The sequence below is a fragment of the Heterodontus francisci genome, chromosome 9, assembly GCF_036365525.1.
Source record: "Heterodontus francisci isolate sHetFra1 chromosome 9, sHetFra1.hap1, whole genome shotgun sequence".
Classification (NCBI taxonomy): Eukaryota; Metazoa; Chordata; class Chondrichthyes; order Heterodontiformes; family Heterodontidae; genus Heterodontus; species Heterodontus francisci.
In genome coordinates, this window is record NC_090379.1 from 52,850,598 (window position 1) to 52,869,493 (window position 18,896).

At 42.7% G+C, this 18,896-nt stretch overlaps 1 protein-coding gene across 2 annotated transcripts in view; it reads right to left on the reverse strand.

Annotated features, from left to right (window-relative positions):
* sos2 (son of sevenless homolog 2 (Drosophila)) overlaps window positions 1–18,896 on the reverse strand; it is a 159,241-nt gene that overhangs the window by 106,560 nt on the left and 33,785 nt on the right. For both annotated transcript variants that reach the window (XM_068039077.1, XM_068039078.1), the window contains exons 2-4: window positions 17,165–17,290; window positions 12,767–12,898; window positions 10,152–10,316 (exon numbers count right to left, since the gene is read on the reverse strand). In XM_068039077.1, coding sequence (XP_067895178.1) covers window positions 10,152–10,316; window positions 12,767–12,898; window positions 17,165–17,290 — 423 coding nt within the window. The remainder of the gene's footprint in view (window positions 1–10,151; window positions 10,317–12,766; window positions 12,899–17,164; window positions 17,291–18,896) is intronic.

Here is an 18,896-nt window from a genome sequence, read left to right on the forward strand (position 1 = left end):
ATAACCTACAAGGCGACAGACCAAGAGCTGGAAAGCTGGATTCTGCTCGATGGCTACCTGTTGGCCAGCACGGACATGATGGGCTGAATGGCCTACTTTCATGTTGCAAATTTCTATGATTCTTCTATGATATGGATAGCAGAGTTTTAATTTTATGAAGTGTGAAGGATGGAAGGCTGGCCAGGAGCGCAGTGCAAGATTAAATTGTTTTTTAAAATGGCTGGACTTCCTAATGGCTGACCTTCAGACTGGAGCTACAAATTCTGCCAATAGTCTCAAATGAAGTGTAGCAAGATTGAAAGATATTTACCTCTTGGCATACTTGAGATCAAGAAATATAAAAGCAATCTTTATAACATCTTTGTCATTCCCCAATGCTATGTATGTAAAGATAACACAGGTAAGCATAAATGTTTCAAATAGCTGGCCTTCAGAGTCACAGCTGCAAAGCTCTCTGTTTAAGTCTATGAGAACAAAATGGCTTGCAACACTTTTCACACCATAAATGGTTACACCATCACATTAGCGTGACTGCAGCAGTGATCTGGGTCAGTCTTTAAGATGTGAATAGCACTTAGGTTACGTCTTCAGCATGTCCTCATATCTTCTTTTGCTCCTGGTTCACAAAAGTTCATTGCACTTTCTTCTTAACCCATGTACATCTTTATCATTTTGTATTATATTGTTTAGAACTCAAGAACTTATGTCACTGCATAAGTGGTTATGAATACTGCTCAAGTTCTCTAAACTAAACAGAGTCCTATTGACTTTTCTAAGCACACGACTTACTCTCTTGAAAGCAATCTGCTCATTTTACTTTCTTTCTAATTTAACTTTTGGAAAACCATAAGCTTCTCTAGTACCAAATGCTACTGCGGCCTAGTGTCTGGGTTAGTACATTAGCTGTACAGACCCCAGAGGCTTTTCACAGGACAGATTTGCATATTGGTAAAGCTATGCTTTGGCCGAATGTGGTCAAAAGATTTTTTCAGAAACTGCATCAATGAAAAAAATGTTCCACGGTTGAATGGTCAAAACAGATTATTTTTAAGCAGGCTTTCTCAACCACTTGTTTATTTACGGCTGCGAGCCTAATGCAACTTTCAGTATCAGCACTTTATACACAGAAACCATCTTGTGTTTCTAAAACTGAGATTATAAATATTACCATATCCTATCGGCTTAATTTCTTATTTTTCCTATAGTCAGAAATTGCAATTTACCTATAAATTTGGTGATTAGAAATGACTGGAAGAAGTTAACCCCATATAAACCTGGTCTTATGTCTGCAACCTGGGGTTCAAATTGGAAGCTACATCAGAACCACATGAACAGAGCACAGAGAGCGGGAGCGGCTTCACTTGAAAAGAGAGCGGAGAGGTTTCACTTCAAAAAGAGCGCAGAGAGCGGGGAGAGGCTTCACTTCAAAAAGAGCGCAGAGAGCGGGGAGAGGCTTCACTTCAAAAAGAGCGCGGAGAGAGGTTTCACTTCAAAAAGAGCGCAGAGAGCGGGGAGAGGTTTCACTTCAAGAAGAGCGCGGAGAGCGGGGAGAGGCTTCACTTCAAAAAAAGAGAGCAGAGAGCAGGGAGAGGCTTCACTTCAAAAAGAGCGCAGAGAATGGGGAGAGGCTTCACCTCGAACAGAGCGCAGAGAGCGGGGAGAGGCTTCACTTTGAACAGAGAGCAGGGAGAGGCTTCACTTCAAAAAGAGCGCAGAGAGCGGGGAGAGGCTTCGCTTCAAAAAGAGCACGAAGAGCAGGGGAGTTCACTTCAAAAAGAGCACGAAGAGCGGGAGCGGCTTCACGTCAAAAAGAGAGCAGAGAGCAGGGAGAGGCTTCACTTCAAAAAGAGCGCAGAGAGCGGGGAGAGGTTTCACTTCAAAAAGAGCGCAGAGAGCAGGGAGAGGCTTCACTTCAAAAAGAGCGCAGAGAGCGGGGAGAGGTTTCACTTCAAAAAGAGCGCAGAGAGCGGGGAGAGGCTTCACTTCAAAAAGAGCGCAGAGAGCGGGGAGAGGTTTCACTTCAAAAAGAGAGCAGGGAGAGGCTTCACTTCAAAAAGAGCGCGAAGAGCAGGGGAGTTCACTTCAAAAAGTGCACGAAGAGCAGGAGCGGCATTCACTTCAAAAAGAGAGCAGAGAGGGGGGAGAGGCTTCACTTCAAAAAGAGCGCAGAGAGCAGGGAGAGGCTTCACTTCAAAAAGAGCGCAGAGAGCGGGGAGAGGCTTCACTTCAAAAAGAGCGCAGAGAGCGGTGAGAGGCTTCACTTCAAAAAGAGCGCAGAGAGCGGTGAGAGGCTTCACTTCAAAAAGAGTGCAGAAAAGCTTCACTTCAAAAAGAGCGCGAAGAGCAGGAGAAGCTTCACTTCAAAAAGAGCGCGAAGAGCCGGAGAGGCTTCACTTCAAAAAGAGCGCGAAGAGCCGGAGAGGCTTCACTTCAAAAAGAGCGCGAAGAGCCGGAGAGGCTTCACTTCAAAAAGAGCGCGAAGAGCGGGGAGAGGCTTCACTTTGAACAGAGCGCAGAGAGCGGGGAGAGGCTTCACTTCGAACAGAGTGCAGAGAAGCTTCACTTCAAAAAGAGCGCAGAGAGAGGCTTCACTTCAAAAAGAGCGCAGAGAGCAGGAGAGGCTTCACTTCAAAAAGAGCATGAAGAGCGGGAAAGGCTTCACTTCAAAAAGAGCGCAGAGAGCGGGGAAAGGCTTCACTTCAAAAAGAGCGCAGAGAGCAGGGAGAGGCTTCACTTCGAACAGAGTGCAGAGAGGCTTCACTTCAAAAAGAGCGCAGAGAGCAGGGAGAGGCTTCACTTCAAAAAGAGCGCGAAGAGCCGGAGAGGCTTCACTTCAAAAAGAGCGCAGAGAGCGGGGAGAGGCTTCACTTTGAACAGAGCGCAGAGAGCGGGGAGAGGCTTCACTTCGAACAGAGTGCAGAGAAGCTTCACTTCAAAAAGAGCGCAGAGAGAGGCTTCACTTCAAAAAGAGCGCAGAGAGCAGGAGAGGCTTCACTTCAAAAAGAGCGCAGAGAGCAGGGAGAGGCTTCACTTCGAACAGAGTGCAGAGAGGCTTCACTTCAAAAAGAGCGCAGAGAGCAGGGAGAGGCTTCACTTCAAAAAGAGCGCGAAGAGCCGGAGAGGCTTCACTTTGAACAGAGCGCAGAGAGCGGGGAGAGGCTTCACTTCGAACAGAGTGCAGAGAAGCTTCACTTCAAAAAGAGCGCAGAGAGAGGCTTCACTTCAAAAAGAGCGCAGAGAGCAGGAGAGGCTTCACTTCAAAAAGAGCGCGAAGAGCGGGAAAGGCTTCACTTCAAAAAGAGCGCAGAGAGCGGGGAAAGGCTTCACTTCAAAAAGAGCGCAGAGAGCAGGAGAGGCTTCACTTCAAAAAGAGCGCGAAGAGCGGGAAAGGCTTCACTTCAAAAAGAGCGCAGAGAGCGGGGAAAGGCTTCACTTCAAAAAGAGCGCAGAGAGCGGGGAGAGGCTTCACTTCAAAAAGAGCGCAGAGAGCGGGGAGAGGCTTCACTTCAAAAAGAGCGCAGAGAGCGGGGAGAGGCTTCACTTCAAAAAGAGCGCAGAGAGCGGGGAGAGGCTTCACTTCAAAAAGAGCGCAGAGAGCGGGGAGAGGCTTCACTTCAAAAAGAGCGCAGAGAGCGGGGAGAGGCTTCACTTCAAAAAGAGCGCAGAGAGCGGGGAGAGGCTTCACTTCAAAAAGAGCGCAGAGAGCGGGGAGAGGCTTCACTTCAAAAAGAGCGCAGAGAGCGGGGAGAGGCTTCACTTCAAAAAGAGCGCAGAGAGCGGGGAGAGGCTTCACTTCAAAAAGAGCGCAGAGAGCGGGGAGAGGCTTCACTTCAAAAAGAGCGCAGAGAGCGGGGAGAGGCTTCACTTCAAAAAGAGCGCAGAGAGCGGGGAGAGGCTTCACTTCAAAAAGAGCGCAGAGAGCGGGGAGAGGCTTCACTTCAAAAAGAGCGCAGAGAGCGGGGAGAGGCTTCACTTCAAAAAGAGCGCAGAGAGCGGGGAGAGGCTTCACTTCAAAAAGAGCGCAGAGAGCGGGGAGAGGCTTCACTTCAAAAAGAGCGCAGAGAGCGGGGAGAGGCTTCACTTCAAAAAGAGCGCAGAGAGCGGGGAGAGGCTTCACTTCAAAAAGAGCGCAGAGAGCGGGGAGAGGCTTCACTTCAAAAAGAGCGCAGAGAGCGGGGAGAGGCTTCACTTCAAAAAGAGCGCAGAGAGCGGGGAGAGGCTTCACTTCAAAAAGAGCGCAGAGAGCGGGGAGAGGCTTCACTTCAAAAAGAGCGCAGAGAGCGGGGAGAGGCTTCACTTCAAAAAGAGCATGGAAAGCGGGGAGAGGTTTCACGTCGAAAAAAAGAGTGTGGAGAGGCTATCCTCTATTCAATTCAGTGGAACGAGCCCATTCAAAGAAAATCAAGTGTGACATCACAGGCAAGCAGGTAGGTGACTGGTTGGGGAAGAAGCCACCTGTTTGGTATCTGGTTAGTGGTTAAGGTCTATGGTATTCCTAACATTTAAAATAGTAAAGGAACTAGTGGTAAGCTTGATGTATAAAAAAGGAAAATAAAATAAATCATTGAATAAAATAATTAAGTAGTTAACTGAAACACATTGAGGGCAGGGCAGGTCACATGTCATGGCTGCAGCATGTGGGAGCTCCTGGATGTAGTAAATATTTGTGGCTCGAAGAGCTTTGGCTCAGAGTCATCGTACTGGAGTCCAAGCTGCAGACACTGCGACACATCAGGAAGGGGGAAAAAGGTACCTGAACATTTTTACCAGGAGACGGTCACACCCGAGGATAGGGTCTTCTGATTTGGTCAGTGGTCAGGGACAGGAGATTGTAGCTGCAGCTGAGGCAGGTAAGGGGTCCCAGAGGGCAGGAGCCTCAGCCTTCATGATTGTCCAACAGGTTTGAGGTTCTTTCAGCTTGTTTGGATGAAAGTGGGGGATGCAGGGTGAATGAGCAACCTGACCATGACACCATGATACAAAAAGCCATTCAGGTGGAGGGCGAGAAAAGGAATGTAGTGATATTAGGAGACAGTATTGCTAGGGGGATTGACACTGTTCTCTGCAGCAAAGAGCGAGAGTCCAGACGACTGTGTTGCCTGCCCTTTGCCAGGGTTCAGGACATCTGCTCAGGGCTGGAGAGGAACTTACTGTGGGAGGGCGAGGATCTAGTCGTCATGGTCCATGTAGGTACCAACAACATAGGTAGCACAAAGAAAGAGGTTCTGCACTGTCAGTAAGATGAACTAGGCACCAAATTAAGAAGCAGAACCTCAAAGGTAATAATCTCTGAATTATTTCCTGAGCCACGTGAAAATTGGCATAGGACAAATAAGAGAAATTAAAGCGTGGCTCAAAGACTGGTGTGGTAGAAATGGGTTCCAGTTCATGCTGCACTGGCACTAGTACTGGGGAAAGTGGTGGCTGTACCATTGGGATGGTCTAAACCTGAACCGTGCAGGGGATGGTGTTCTAGCGAACTGCATAACTAGAGAAGTAGAGAGGGTTTTAAACTGAAAAATGGGGGCAAGGGATCAAATTTGGGAATATATGGTAAATCAAGGAGTAGAGACAAGGCAAGACAGGAAGGTATTAATATGGGTAATGATAAACCGATTGTGACAAGAAGAGACAGAGCGTAGAAATCTAAGCGTAAATCAACAGATAAGGCTAGAGGTTACAAAAATAATAAAAGGACAAAACTAAAGGCACTGTATCTGAATACACGTAGCACTCGAAACAAAACAGATGAACTGAGAGCACAAATAGAAATAAATAAGTTCGATTTGATAGCCATTACAGAGACATAGCTACAGGATGACATGGATTTGAACCTGAATATTGAAGGGCATTTAGGAAGGGCGTGAAGCTAGAAAAAGGTGGAGGGGGTGGCTCTGTTAATTAATGATGGTATTAGCACAATAGAGAAGGATGACCTAAGTTCAGGAAACCAGGATGAAGAAGCAGTTTGGGTAGAGATGAGAAATCATAAAGGCAACAAGTCACTTGCGGGAGTGGTGTCCAGGCCACCTAACATTAACCACACTGTAGGATGGGGTATAAAGGAAGAAATAATGGCAGCTTGTCAGAAAGGTACAGTGACAATTATGGGGGATTTTAACCTACATATAGACTGGAAAAATCACATGGGCGGAGGTAGCCTAGATGAGGAGGTCATAGAATGTTTTCGGGATAATTTCTTGGAACAATACATTCTAGAGCCAACCAGAGAGCAGGCTATACTAGACCTGGTATTGTGCAACACGATAGGATTAATTAATGACCTCATAGTTAAGGTGCCCCTAGGTAGCAGCAATCATAATATGATTGAATTTTACATTTTGAGGAAGAGAAGAGTGGGTCCAAAACTAGTATTTTAAACTTAAATAAGGGCAATTATGAGGGCATGAAAGCAGAGCTAGCTAAAGTGAACTGGCAAATTAGGTTAACGGATAGGTCAATAGAGATGCAGTGGCAGACATTTAAGGGGATATTTCAGAATACATAGAACAGATACATTTTAACCAGAAAGAAAAATTCCAAGGGGGTGGGGGGACCAGTCATCCGTGGTTAACGAAAACAGTTAAAGGTTGTATCAAACTTAAAGAAAAAGCATATAATTGCGCCAAGATGGGTGGCAGGTCAGAAGATTGGACAGAATATAAAAAACAGCAAAGAATGACAAAGGTCATTGGAAGGTAAAAGGAAGGTAAAATTAGAATAGGAGAGAAAGCTGGCTAGAAATATAAAGGCAAATAGAGTTTCGATAGATATTTTAAAAAAAGATAACAAAGCGAGCATTGGTCCTATAGAAAGTGGGTCTGGGGACTTAATAATGGATAATAAGGAGATGGCAGATGAATTGAACAGGTATTTTGCATCGGTCTTCACTATAGAGGATACAAGTAACATCCCAGTCATACAGTCATAGAGTTTTATAGCACAGAAACAGGCCCTTCAGCCCATTGTGTCTGTGCTGGCCATCAAGAACCTAACTATTCTAATCCCATTTTCCAGCATCTGGCCCGTAGCCTTGCATGCTATGGCGTTTCAAGTGCTCATCTAAATACTTCTTAAATGTTGTGAGGGTTCCTGCCTCTACCACTTCTTCAGGCAGTGCATTCCAGATTCCAACCACCCTCTGAGTGAAAAAACTTTTACTCAAATCCCCTCTAAACCTCCTGCCCCTTACCTTAAATCTATGACCCCTGGTTATTGATCCTTCCGCTACAGGAAAAAGTTTCTTCCAATCTAACCTATCAATGCCCCTCATAATTTTGTATACCTCAATCATGTCCCCCCTCAGCCTTCTCTTCTCTAAGGAAAACAACCCAAGCCTTTTTAGCCTCTCTTCAGAGCTGAAATGCTCCAGCCCCAGGCAACATCCTAGTGAATCGCCTCTGCACCCTGTCCAGTACAATCGCATCCTTCCTATAGTGTGGTGCCCAGAACTGTACACAGTACTCCAGCTGTGGCCGAACTATTGTTTTATACAGCTTTACAGTATTAGCTGTAAGTCAGGAAATGGAAGGGAGGGAGGAACTCAAGAAAACTACAATCACCAGGGAAGTTGTATTGAACAAATTGTTGGAGCTGCAGGCTGACAAGTCCCCGGGTCCTGATGGACTTCATAATAGGGTCTTAAAAGAAGTGGATAGTGAGATAGTTGATGCATTAGTTTTAATTTTCCAAAATTCCCTAGATTCGGGGAAGGTTCTGTTTAACTGAAAAAGAGTGAATGTAACTCCTTACTTCAAAAAGGGTACAGAAAGCAGAAAAACGACAGGCCAGTTACTGCAAAAAATAAAAGCTCATGGCGTAGGGACTAAAATATTAGCATGGATAGAAGATTGGCTAGCTAACAGGAAACAGAGTGTATGCATTAATGGGCCATTTTCTGGTTGGCAAGATGCAACAAGTGGTATGCCACAGGGATCTGTGCTGGGACCTCAACTTTTTACAATTTATATAAATGACTTGGATGAAGGGAGCGAAGGTATCGTTGCTAAATCTGCTGATTACACAAAGATAGGTAGGAAAGTAAGTTGTGAAGAGGACATAAGGAGGCTACAAAAGGATATAGATAGGTTAAGTGAGTGGGCAAAGACCTGGTAAATGGAGTATAATGTGGAAAAATGTGAAATTGTCCATTTTGGCAGGAAGAATAAAAAAGCAGCATATTATCTAAATGGTGAGAGATTGCAGAGCTTTGAGATACAGAGGAATCTGGGTGTCCTAGTGCATGAATCGTAAAAGGTTAGTATGCAGGTACAGCACATAATTAGGAAAGCTAATCGAATATTATAGTTTATTGAGAGGGGAATTGAATACAAAAGTAGATACGTTATGCTTCAGATACACAGGGTATTGGTGAGACCACATCTGGAGTACTGTGTGCAGTATTGGTCTCCTTATTTAAGGAAGGAAGTAAATGCATTGGAAGCAGTTCAGAGAAGGTTTACTAGACAAATACCTGGAATGGGTGGGCTGTCTTATGTGGAAAGATTGGACAGGGGCGAGGCTTGCATCCACTGAAATTTAGAAGAGTAAGCTGCAACTTGATTGAAATATATAAGATCCTGAGAGGTCTTGACAGGGTGGATGTGGAAAGGGTGTTTCCCCTTGTGGGAGAATCTGGAACTAGGGGGTCACTGTTTAAAAATAAAGGGTCACCATTTAAGACAGAGATAAGGAGAAATTTTTTCTTTCAGAGAGTCCCAAGTCTTTGGAACTCTCTTCCTCAAAAGACGGTGGAAGGCAGAGGTAGATAGATTTTTGATAAGCAAGGGGGTGAAAGGTTATCTGGGGTAGGTGGGAATGTGGAGTAATTAGTTCAGACATGAACTTATTGAATGGCAGAGAAGGCTCGAGGGGCCGAGTGGCCTACTCCTGCTCCTAATTCGTATGTTCGTATGTTATACTTGCCAAATTTTGTGCGCACGTGTGCTTGCATGAGTGACTATACATAGCAAGGTTCCACAAACAGCAAATTAACGAATGGACAAAAATCTGATGATGAGATAACAAAGAAGGAAATAGGACTTCTTAAAGCTTTAGCAATGGAGGAAGTGTTGGATATCCAATAATGTAACGAGGAATATGTGGCAATAGATAAAGCACTGTGAATAAAGCCAACAATGTGAAGGTAGTATCAGTTGATTAGATTTATAGGAAACATGGAGAAACTGTATCTTAATGAAAACAAACAAGACTTTCATTGCCCTATTAACAAAGCAGGGAAATCGGCATAGCAATTTAACCTTTGCCGTAAGAGGTTAAGTGCTTAGATGCTGTAAACACTGAACTTAATAGGAAAAATACATGAACAGAAATATTTTATATATAGGTCTAAAAATGAGTTAACAAACAGTTCCTCCTATATTAAAACTATGCATTTATTCTTTGCACTATCCTTTATTAACCATATTGAAAATGCAAAGGTATTCAACTTGGAGTACTGGAGTTCTGGGCACCACACCTTAGGAAGGATATATTGGCCTTGGAAGGAGTGCAACGTAGGTTTACAAGAATGATACCTGGACTACAGGGGTTAAGTTACGAGGAGAGATTACACAAATTAGGCCTGTTTTCGCTAGAATTTAGAAGGTCAAGGGGTGATCTGATCTAAGTCTTCAAGATATTAACAGGAAAAGACAGGCTAGATAAACTATTTCCACCGGTTGGAGATTCTAAAACTATGGGGCACAGTCTAAAAATTAGGACCGGACCGTTCAGGAGAGATGTTAGGAAGCACTTTTTCACACAAAGGGTGGTAGAGGTTAGGAACTCTCTCCCACAAACAGCAGTTGAAGCTAGAACAGTTGTTAATTTTAAATCTGAGATAGATAGATTTTTGTCAAGCAAAGATATTAAGGGATATGGGCCAAAGGTAGGTATATGGAGTTAGGCCACGTATCAGCCAGGATCTCATTGAATGGCGGGACAGGCTCCAGGGGCTGAATAGCTTACTTCTGTTCCTATCTTCCTATGGTTACAATAAAAAAATCGGAGTAAAATGAGGATAATGGACAAAACTAACCTCATGGCAGTTGTTTATCAGCAGTGATGCCCATTATTAGAATTTTGTGTTATACTGGGCTCCACTTTGATTATTTTAAATCACAGAATTGAGACAGAAAATCAATGCTCACCTTATCTGCACACATTGACACTTTAATGTCCTGTTGTGAAATTTCATAGTGTCGAATATTGCCCACATAGTTTCCAGCCAGCTTTAGAATGTCAGCTGAAATGTACTCCAGCACAGCCACAACATAAAGGGAAACCTGATAATCCGCTTTATAACCCAACACATCCTGTAAACAAAAAAGTTATAGAAAATTTAAACAAAACAATCATATAAGTGGAAATAAAAATGCTTATATAATTAAGAACTGCTTTTATTTTTAACTGTCAAAATCCAGGGGAAGATGGGGTGGTGGTGGTGGTGGGAAAATTGTAGCCAAAAAAAAAACAGACCAACAAAAAGGCACAGTTAAGATAATTGACAACACACCATTACTTCTGCAATTACTTACATCAATTTTCTGAAATAGTAATTCATTCAGGCTCTTGCCCCTTTACCCTTCTAAATTTTTCTTCCTCAAATGTTTAGCAACTTCACATTTTTTAAAAACTATGGATTCTGCTTCTGTACGCTCTCTCGTTATTCATGCTGTCTAGCCCTCTGCCTAACGTCCCCCTTCACTCTTTTGGTAGTGATCTTAAATTTATGCCCTCTAGTTGCTAACTCATCAGCCATTAGATTGATTGTTATGAATAAATAAGTTAACACAGCTGAGTTTAAACAGATTCAGTCAATCCGTTAGTTGATCCTTATTTACCCCTAAAAAACCTTTCATTGTTGTGAAAACCTCAATTAGATTCATCCTTAACCTGATTACTGAAAAAGCCCTAGTTTTTTGACTCCTTCATACTATAACCTTTCATTCCTGGTATAATTCTGGTGAACCTTTCCATGACTCGAATATCCTTCCTATAATGGGTGCCCAGAAATGCATGCATTATTCTCGTTGTGGCTTTGCCATCAATGTCTTGCATAAATTCAACATAGCTGCCTTGTTTTTATATTCAATGTTCCTATGTATGTACATTCGAAAGAGTCACTCTTGGAATGTTCGAATCACTGGCAATGCTGGAATTTATTGTCCGTCTCTAATGCACACAAAGAATTGTACAATTTCTGTTCTTAATTCTATCCATAGTGATTCAACCTTAATGAAACTCCAGGACATCCTTGTTTCTAGTGATAATAGAAACTTTTATTAATGTCAATACTCCAACTCTGTTGGTAATATCAGAACTAGGAATATTACGTTCCCAGTTTCATCCAAACCTAAACCAGATCAGTTATAACTTCTATATCCTAGCCATAATTATTAATGGTTCAATTTTGATTTGAATGCTTTGTGCATTCACATGCACACCACTTGAGCCCAATTCTAATTTTTTTGAAACACTGACCCAGGTCAAAATTTCTTTCTTAATCATTCGTGGGATGTCAGCATCACTGGCATTTATTGCCCATCCCCAGTTGTCCTCGAGAAGGTCGTGGTTAGCCACCTTCCTGACAAATGAGTGGTTTACTAGACCATTTCAGAGGGCAGTTGAAAGTCAGTGTTGTCAGTCTGGAGTCCCATGTAGGCCAGACCGGGTAAGGACAGCAGATTTCATTCCCTAAAGCAGCATTAGTGAACCAGATGGGTTTTTATGACAATCCAGTAGTTACACAGTCACTGTTACGGATACTAGCTTTTATTTCCAGATTTATTTAGTTGAGAATTTAATTCCCCCAACTGCCACGATGGGATTTGAACTCGCGTCTCTGGAACATTAGTCCAAACCTCTGGATAACTACAGAAGTTCTCATTCTGTCTACATCTTGAGCCCTTCTGCAAGGTTCATTACAGGCCCGATAAGTCTTGATGAACTATTCTGTGAGCGTGACCTTTAACCAAAGGATTACATAAGATAGCAGAGTTCTCACTGCAACTGGCAAGATGTATTCCATTACACACACTGACAACATCTAGAGATGGATAAGCAAGAAGCCTTATTAATTCATTACACACTGCTCCCAGAAGGGTCAGTCAAACAAATCTGAAGGAATAAAAATGACAACCAAACAGGGATCACTAGAACACCACCCCTGGTGCCAACATCACCTCCATCATCGAAATGGCTTCTCTAAAATTCTGCCACCCATAAGACAAACTTTATTACTTCCTGCTGGTTATATAGCTGGGTACTGTTTATTGTATATTGCTTTTAAACTACACATAATGGTGTCAATAATGCATAACTGTATGTGGACAGGGTTATATCACAAGATAGTCATTGTGTATCTGAAGTCCAATTTAAAAATGCTATTATGATTCCAACAATGCAGTACAGAGTATAAGGACACAAAAAGCTTCTAGTAAACTTTTTGGCAGGGAAGCTCAAAAATGCTAGCTGACTCAGCCTGAAGGAGCACACCATAGAAAAGCTCTCAAGAAAAACAAACTCTTGTCACAATAAAATTCGCCTACTTATAATCACGTTTGCCTTCTATGCAGCTAAACAATGTGAAATTATGGAATTAATTCATGTTTCGCAAGACTGAAGTCATATCCAGTGGACCAAACATTCCAAGGCACCAAAAATATTCTTAACTGCAGTCATTTGCCAAAAAAGCATTTAAGGAATATTTTACAGTACAACACATTCTCAATTACATAAGCATAGGATCAAAACAAACTTCCACCTTTAATAAAGGATGTATTTTATCCACTGGTAAAAGAAGAGGATTCCTCCGTCTACGTTTCTCAATAGCAGACTGTGCATCAGCAATAGCCCATTTGTCAATTGGGTGTGGGAAAGTCTTCTGAACACGCTCCTAAGAGGATAAGAAAAATAAATGCATCCACCTTGAATAACACACGAAAAATGTCAGCTTAAATAATATCACAAGTTCTACTGCTCACAACTCACAAACAAAATTCAAAAAGACTTCAAAATACTTTCACCAATAATTAAGCTATTACAGTGAATCCCATTGTTCTTCAAAAACAAAACATTTCAAAAATAATGTCCACATACTCTATAACCAGAATATATAACTGAGCAGAATTACTAGGTTAGTGCTCCCAAAGTACAAACAAATTCCAACATTAAAAAAAAAATATATAGGACATTTGGCCATCAGTATCTTTTTTAGAAATCAATCTGCTAAAATAACTAGTAATACCCCAGTTAACTATGCCTCAGTTACTGGCCAGAACTTTTGCAGAATAATGCCCTGTGTGAGAGGTCTCCTCATTACTTAGTTTCCTGACACTGATTGCCTCTCATTCGACACAAATAAGCCTTCATTCCAAGAGAAACTAAATTTGTGTGTATTCTACTTGTCATCATTCCTGCACTTAAGGTATAGTTGTAACGTTAGTGCAAAATTTCAGGAGCTGCAATTTTTCCAATTTCCAATAACCACCAGGCAGGTTTTCTCCATTTATGGTAATGAATACAGGTGGCTATTAGGAGTAAATGAATTAATCCTCTCTATTGATACTTTAAAAAAAAACTTTAAACACTGAGTGCAGGTACATCATTTGGAAAGGTGACTTCAGAATTGTTCCTAATTCTGAACAGAATTAATATGGACCATTGAAGCAAAGGTACTCTGGGACAGGGGCTCTCAGCCTTTTGCTTCCAAGATCTCCCCGCACCCACCCCCCCCCACCCCATCCAGAGTCATACAAATTCCATGGACCCCATGTCACAACAAGTAGGTTAAAAAAAAAATTGTCTTCTATCACATAGTAGAAACCAGCAGCAATCTGCACGCAGCAAGGTCCACAATAGAAAATCAGATGGATTGCCACATGTGATGGGCACCTAAGCTCCAGGCTCACTTGCCAATATAAAAAAGGTCAAGTTCCACAGCCAGGTGGCTACACCTCACGTGACTGATGCTCCTGGGACTCAGACCCAGGACAGTGAGCTCCCAGCGGCAGCGGGCAGTTTGATCAGCTGCCCATGTCATGCTTGGCTCTGTAAACAAGTGCCACAGACAAGCAGTGGCCATCCAAATAAAGAGGGAAAGGTGAAGTCATTAGAACAAGCACCGACACTCTGATTAATTGGCAGCCGATTTACCCACAAAACCGACATCAAACTCCAGTGACCTGTTGCTCCGCTTACCAGGTGGCAGGAGAGCGCGCACCATGCAGTCTGCTGGGAAAAGAATGTCAACTGTCAATGAATCTGGAGTGGGAGAGCAGAGGAGAAGAAACCATGCCCATCTATGGAGGATAATGACCTGAGCTACAATCTGATTCAGAGCATCCTAACTGCTGCAGCAATCTGGCCATCTGGGTAATGTTTCCCATCTTGATGCATCACTGCAGAAGATGCAAGCACAGTAAACTTAAGATAAAGTGGGTACTAGTACCCTAAAGCTATTTGCATCTCAAAAGTCCCTGCATCTGGAGCTTCCTTCCCCCAGGACCCAGTTGTCTTGATTCCTACTCAAGAGGTAGAGGTACAGAAACCATGTATCATTTACTTGACAGAGATCAGTTAGCTCAGTGCAGAGTAGGGATTAAACCAGGGACCCTGATCATTTATACAGAATTATAAAAAGTTTGCAGCACAGAAAGAGGCCACTTGGCCTATCGTATCTGTGCTGGCTGAAAAAAAGCAGCCCAGCTTAATCCCACTTTCCAGAATTTGGTCCGTAGCCCTGCAGGTTTTCACACTTCAGGTGCACATCCAGGCACCTTTTAAATGAGATGAGCTTTTCAGCCTTTACCACCCTTTCAGACAGGGAGTTCCAGACCCCCACCACCCTCTAGGAAAAAAGTTTTTCCTCATCACTCCTCTTATCCTTCTACCAATCACTTTAAATTTATGCCTAGTCACTGACCCCTCTGCTAAAGTAAATAGGCCCTTCAGCTTCACACTATCCAGGCCCGTGTACATCTCAATCAAATCTCCCCTCAGCCCCCTCTGTTCCAAGGAGAACAACCCCAGCCTATCCAATCTTTCCTCATAGCTGCAATTTTCCAGTCCTGGCAACATCCTCGTAAATATCCTCTGTACCCTCTCTAGTGCAATTACATCCTTTCTATAATGAGGTGACCAGAACTGCACACAGTACTCAAGTTGTGGCCTAACTAATGTTTTATATATCTCCAGCAGAACATCCCTACTCTTATATTTTATGCCTCAGTTAATAAGGGAAAGGATTCCATATGCCTTCTTAACCACCTTATCGACCTGTCCTGCTACCTTCAGGGATCTATGGACATTCACTCCTCGGTCCCTCACTTCCTCTACACCTCTCAGTATTCACCCATTATGTAAATCCTTTGCCTTGCTTGACCTCCCCAAATGCATCACCTTGCACTTCTCTGGGTTAAATTCCATTTGCCACTTTTCTGCCCGCTTAACCAGTCCATTGATATCTCCAAGCAGTCTACAGATAGCCTTTTTGCAATTAATCACACGCCCAATTTTTGTGTCGTCTGCAAACTTCTTGATCAGTCCCCCTACATTTATGTTCAAATCATTATCACCACAAAAAGCAGAGAACCTAGTACTGTGCCCTGCGGAACCCCACTGGAAACAGCCTTCCAGTTGCAAAAATACCCAATTGCACTTTGATTCCTGCCACTGAACCAATTTTGTATCCAGCTTGCTACATTCCCCTGGATCTCCTGGGCTTTTATTTTTTTTAAACCAGTCTGCCATGTGCGACCTTGTCAAAAGCCTTGCTAAAATCCATGTAGACTGCATCAACTGCGCTACCCTCATCAATCCTCCTTGTTCCTTCCTCAAAAAATTTAATCAAATTAGTCGGACACGATTTTCCCTCAACAAATCCATGCTGTCTATCCTTGATTAATTTGTGCCTTTCTAAGTGACAGTTTATCCTGTCTCTCAGAATTGATTCCAATAATTTGCCCACTACTGTGGTTAGACTGACTGGCCTGTAATTATTCAGTCTATCCCACACTCCCTTTTTAAACAAAGGTACAATGTTAGCATACCTCCAATCCTCCGGCACCACACCTGTATCCAGTGAGGGTTGGAAAATGATGGTCAGACCTTCTGCTATTCCCTCCCTGGCTTCTTTTAACAGCCTGGGGTACATTTCATCAGCCCAGGTTATTTATCCACTTTCAAGGATACCAATCCCCTTAATAGTTCCTCTCTCCCCATGTTAATCAGATCCAATACTTCACATTCCTCCTCCTTAACTACAACGTCTGCATCGTCCCCCTCTTTTGTGAGGAAAGACGCAAAGTATTCATTAAGAACCATACCCACATTTTCCGCCTGAACACCTTTTTGGTCTTTTATGGGCCCGCTTTCCTTAGTTATCCTCTTACTCTTAATATATTGATAAAACACCTTTGGGTTTTCCTTGCCAAAATTCTATCATGCCCTCTCTTTGCTTTCCTAATTTCCTTTTTGGTTTCACCCCTCCACTTTCTATACTCCTCTTGGCTTTCTGCAGTATTGAGTTCTAGCTATTTAACGCAAGCTTTCCTTTTCTGCCTTCTGAAAATAAATACACACATCCACTGGTTCTCCCTTATCTATTCTACTAGTTACATCCTCAAAAAACTCCAGTAGATTTGTTAAGCATGATTTCCCTTTCATAAACCCATGCTGACTTTGTCCAATCCTGTTTGCTTTCCAGGTGTTATACTATCACATCCTTTATAATAGACTCGAGCATTTTCCCCACTACTGATGCAAGGCTAACTGGTCTGTAATTCCTTGTTTTTCTCTACCTCCCTTTTTAAATAGTGGGGTTACATTAGCTACCCTCCAATCTGTAGGAACTGCTCCAGAGTCTATAGAATATTGGAAGATGACCACCAATGCATCCACTATTTCCAAGGAGATAGATATATTTCTTAATGCCAAAGTGATCAAGGGATATGGGGAGAAAGCAGGAATAGGGTACTGAATTAGACCATCAGCCATGATCTTTTTTGAATGGCGGAGCAGGCCCGAAGGGCCAAATGGCCTACTCCTGCTCCTATTTTCTATGTTTCTATTAACACAGCCCAAAATTGTGCAGAACGCAAACACTACTGATAGATGTAGTTCATTTTTAATATGTAAAAATACAAAACACCATCATTCTTACCTCTACATCTTGAACAGTCCGCGGTTGTGCAATACAGAGCATATTTAATAACTGAAGAATCAATTCTTCTATGTAAAAGAGTGCATCTTCTTTTGCTGAGAGGGTTGGATGCACCTGCCTCTGAACCTGTTTCAAAAAATGATTAAAATAAATATTTTTCAGACAAGTTATTTACAAACATAAATATTTTAACTATTATGAATCCCTCCCTCTGCTCCCATCATTGGAGCCTCAACCCCTTCCCTTCCTTGGGGAGAAACCCAGAATTTCTGGTTTGCTTTCATTTGCAGTAAATTCAGTACCTCTCATTGTTGTGAGAAATCCAGAAGTCTGACCAGAAAGGAGAATCACCTATAGCTCTGCCAAATAGACTGTTTCCCCACATCCATATATGTCTTAAACATAAAACTGATGACCTGATCAATCCAGCATTCACTGAAAATAACACTCCCTGGGTAAACTGGAAAAAAAAAAATACAAAAATCAAATCTGAGCAGAAAATCTGCAAATCAAAAATGACAAACCTCTCAAAAAGGCAACAGAATTTGTAGACTACGAGGGCAACTCTAAAACTTAGAATCCTAAATCACACCAGGTAAGATCCTAAGACAGGACCTAATGAATTCTAGAAACTTCCCCACCTGTAACTCCAGTCAACCAACTATATCCATTACTGATTTACAAGTTTGAGCGCCAATTATGATTTTGAGGTTGATAAACAATTATTAGTTCATGAATGTACTATCTACCTTCTCCATGAAACAGGATTTGACAAAGAAGGATTAATTCCTCAGTAGCTTGTGGGTGTCCTAATTGGAAGTTGATAGTTTAACTGCTTAAAATAATCCAACTGGTTTATTCAAGACATTGCAGTGAGTCAAATTTAAGCACAATCACTCCTAGGCATAGACTGGATGTTACACCCAGATGGTTTAGTTTAGTTTAGAGATACAGCACTGAAACAGGCCCTTCGGCCCACCGAGTCTGTGCCGACCATCAACCACCCATTTATACTAATCCTACACTAATCCCATATCCCCACCTGTCCCTATATTTCCCTACCACCTACCTATACTAGGGGCAATTTATAATGGCCATTTACCTACCAACCTGCAAGTCTTTTGGCTGTGGGAGGAAACCGGAGCACCCGGAGAAAACCCACACAGACACAGGGAGAACTTGCAAACTCCACACAGGCAGTACCCAGAATTGAACCCGGGTCGCTGGAGCTGTGAGGCTGCGGTGCTAACCACTGCGCCACTGTGCCGCCCTGGTTCTCTGATGAAATGTTAAGAAGGATTTGGCGGTTGTTTTTGACAGGCTAACGACCCCAGTGTCCTTACAAGACACAGGAAGCTGACAAAGGGTTGGAGGAGATTGCAGGGATAGAACTGGGTGAGGGCAAAGAGCGATTTATAGATACAGATGACAATTTTAAATGGGTGGTGAGGAACCAAAACAGAGCAGGGAAGATGGAAGTGAGAATGACAGGATTTGCAGACAAAGCTTTGGACAAGTTGGAGTTTGTGAAGGTTAAAGGATGGGAGCCCAGCAAGAACAGCAGAGTAGTCAAACGTAGATGTGGCAAAGCTGTGTATTCGGGTTTCAGAAGGTGTTCAATAGCAACATGCATAAAAAAAATCTTTGTAATTCTGTTATTCTTCCTTGTAGCATGTTGGAATGCCAAGGATCAGTGCAGTACAGGCTCCTATGACAGAGATGACGATTTGTC